At 52.3% G+C, this 1458-nt stretch overlaps 1 protein-coding gene across 3 annotated transcripts in view; it reads left to right on the forward strand.

Moving 5' to 3' along the window:
* Positions 1–1458, forward strand: part of rif1 (replication timing regulatory factor 1) — a 36871-nt gene that overhangs the window by 3615 nt on the left and 31798 nt on the right. For all 3 annotated transcript variants that reach the window (XM_015396418.1, XM_015396420.1, XM_015396419.1), the window contains exons 4-8: positions 313–409; positions 487–712; positions 789–978; positions 1061–1153; positions 1290–1428. In XM_015396418.1, the coding sequence (XP_015251904.1) occupies positions 313–409; positions 487–712; positions 789–978; positions 1061–1153; positions 1290–1428 (745 nt within the window). The remainder of the gene's footprint in view (positions 1–312; positions 410–486; positions 713–788; positions 979–1060; positions 1154–1289; positions 1429–1458) is intronic.

Raw genomic sequence — 1458 nt, forward strand, 5'->3', positions numbered from 1 at the left:
TTCTTTCTATTTTATTTTATGTTTTGGCATCGATCCTAGTTTGTTTTTTTTTAGTTACTGGTACTATCCCGTCTGCTCCCGTTAATGTTTAATCCTGTACCGTCCCAATCACGTAATCGTTACTCATACTGACTCCCATCCCGAAAAAAAAAATGTCAGTCTCTACGGGGCGGCACGGGAGGAACAGCGGAGGCTGTAGGCTTCGCGCAGGCGGTCTGAAGCGAAGCAGCGGCGGAGGATGTGGGATTTCGGGTTAAGTCAGAGCGGAGAGAAATCTGATGATGATGATGATGGTCTTTATTTTGCACCCAGCTCCACACCAGCAGTCCGAACGCTGAGCTGAGCCAGGCTGCCTTGCAAGCTTTGGGGTTCTGCGTTTATCACTCTCAGGTGGTTTCTGGAATCTCTGGTACGTTTTTTTATTTATTTATTTATTTTTAACTTCAGTGTGATGATATCGCTCAGAGTGATACCTCTGTATTCCAGAGACCTTTGCTGCACAGATCCTGTCTGCGCTCTGCTCCCTGGTGACCAAGTCGATGGATAAGAACACCTGTACCAGAGCATTATGGGTAATTTCCAAACAGAGCTTTCCTGCTGATGTCGTCAGCAAAAACGTGCCGACTTTACTGGGTTCCTTGGAGAGAGTGTGGAGCAGAGAGGACCTCCAGTCTGCGGTGATGGACCACGAAGCCCTGAACGTCATCATCAGGTAGAAGCGTCCCCTGAGCCGCTCTCAGCGGTGCCTCGCCGACTCGCTCACGCCGCTCTGCTCGTCTCGCTTTCAGGATGATAGAGCAGGTGCCGACCCAGATGAGCGACGGGGCGGTGCGGTGGGCCAAGCTGGTCATCCCGCTGGTGGTGCACTCTGCCTCTAAGGTGCGCCTGCGCGCCGCCGCGGCCTTGGAGATGGGCATGCCCCTGCTGCTGGCCAAGCAGGCGGAGGTGGCGGCCTACCTGGAGCCCATCATGTCGGCGGTGAGTTTCTGTGCGGGAGCGTCGCGTTGAATCGGAGAGGCTGAGGTAAACTCTGATCTCCTGCTGTTGTTTGTTCTCACAGAAACTGATCCCAGATCTGCAGAAGCTCTTCATGTCCAAGAATGAGACCAACGTCCTGAAGCTCTGGCCTTTGTTTGTGAAGCTTCTCGGGAAGGTAAAGCTGTCAGAGGTGGCAGATGTAGTAAAGTTTATTACTCCAGTAGAAGTTAGAGGATCAACTTGAGCTTTTTACTCCAGTTAGAATGTAAAAGTAGCATTTTAGCGCAGCGCTAACATGTCGTCCCTTCCAGCTGCTGCATAAAGGAGGTCCTTTCATCAACTCCCTGCTGCGTCTGGAGGAGCTTGGTTTCCGCAGCTCCTCTCCCACCATCAAGAAGATCGCCTTCATCGCCTGGAAGAGCCTCATCGATAACTTTGCTCTCAACCCAGGTGAGCTCCTCCCCAAAGAGCCGCCGTTCC

This window comes from Cyprinodon variegatus, unplaced genomic scaffold (genome assembly GCF_000732505.1).
Source record: "Cyprinodon variegatus isolate N-32 unplaced genomic scaffold, C_variegatus-1.0 Scaffold796, whole genome shotgun sequence".
NCBI classification, from domain to species: Eukaryota; Metazoa; Chordata; class Actinopteri; order Cyprinodontiformes; family Cyprinodontidae; genus Cyprinodon; species Cyprinodon variegatus.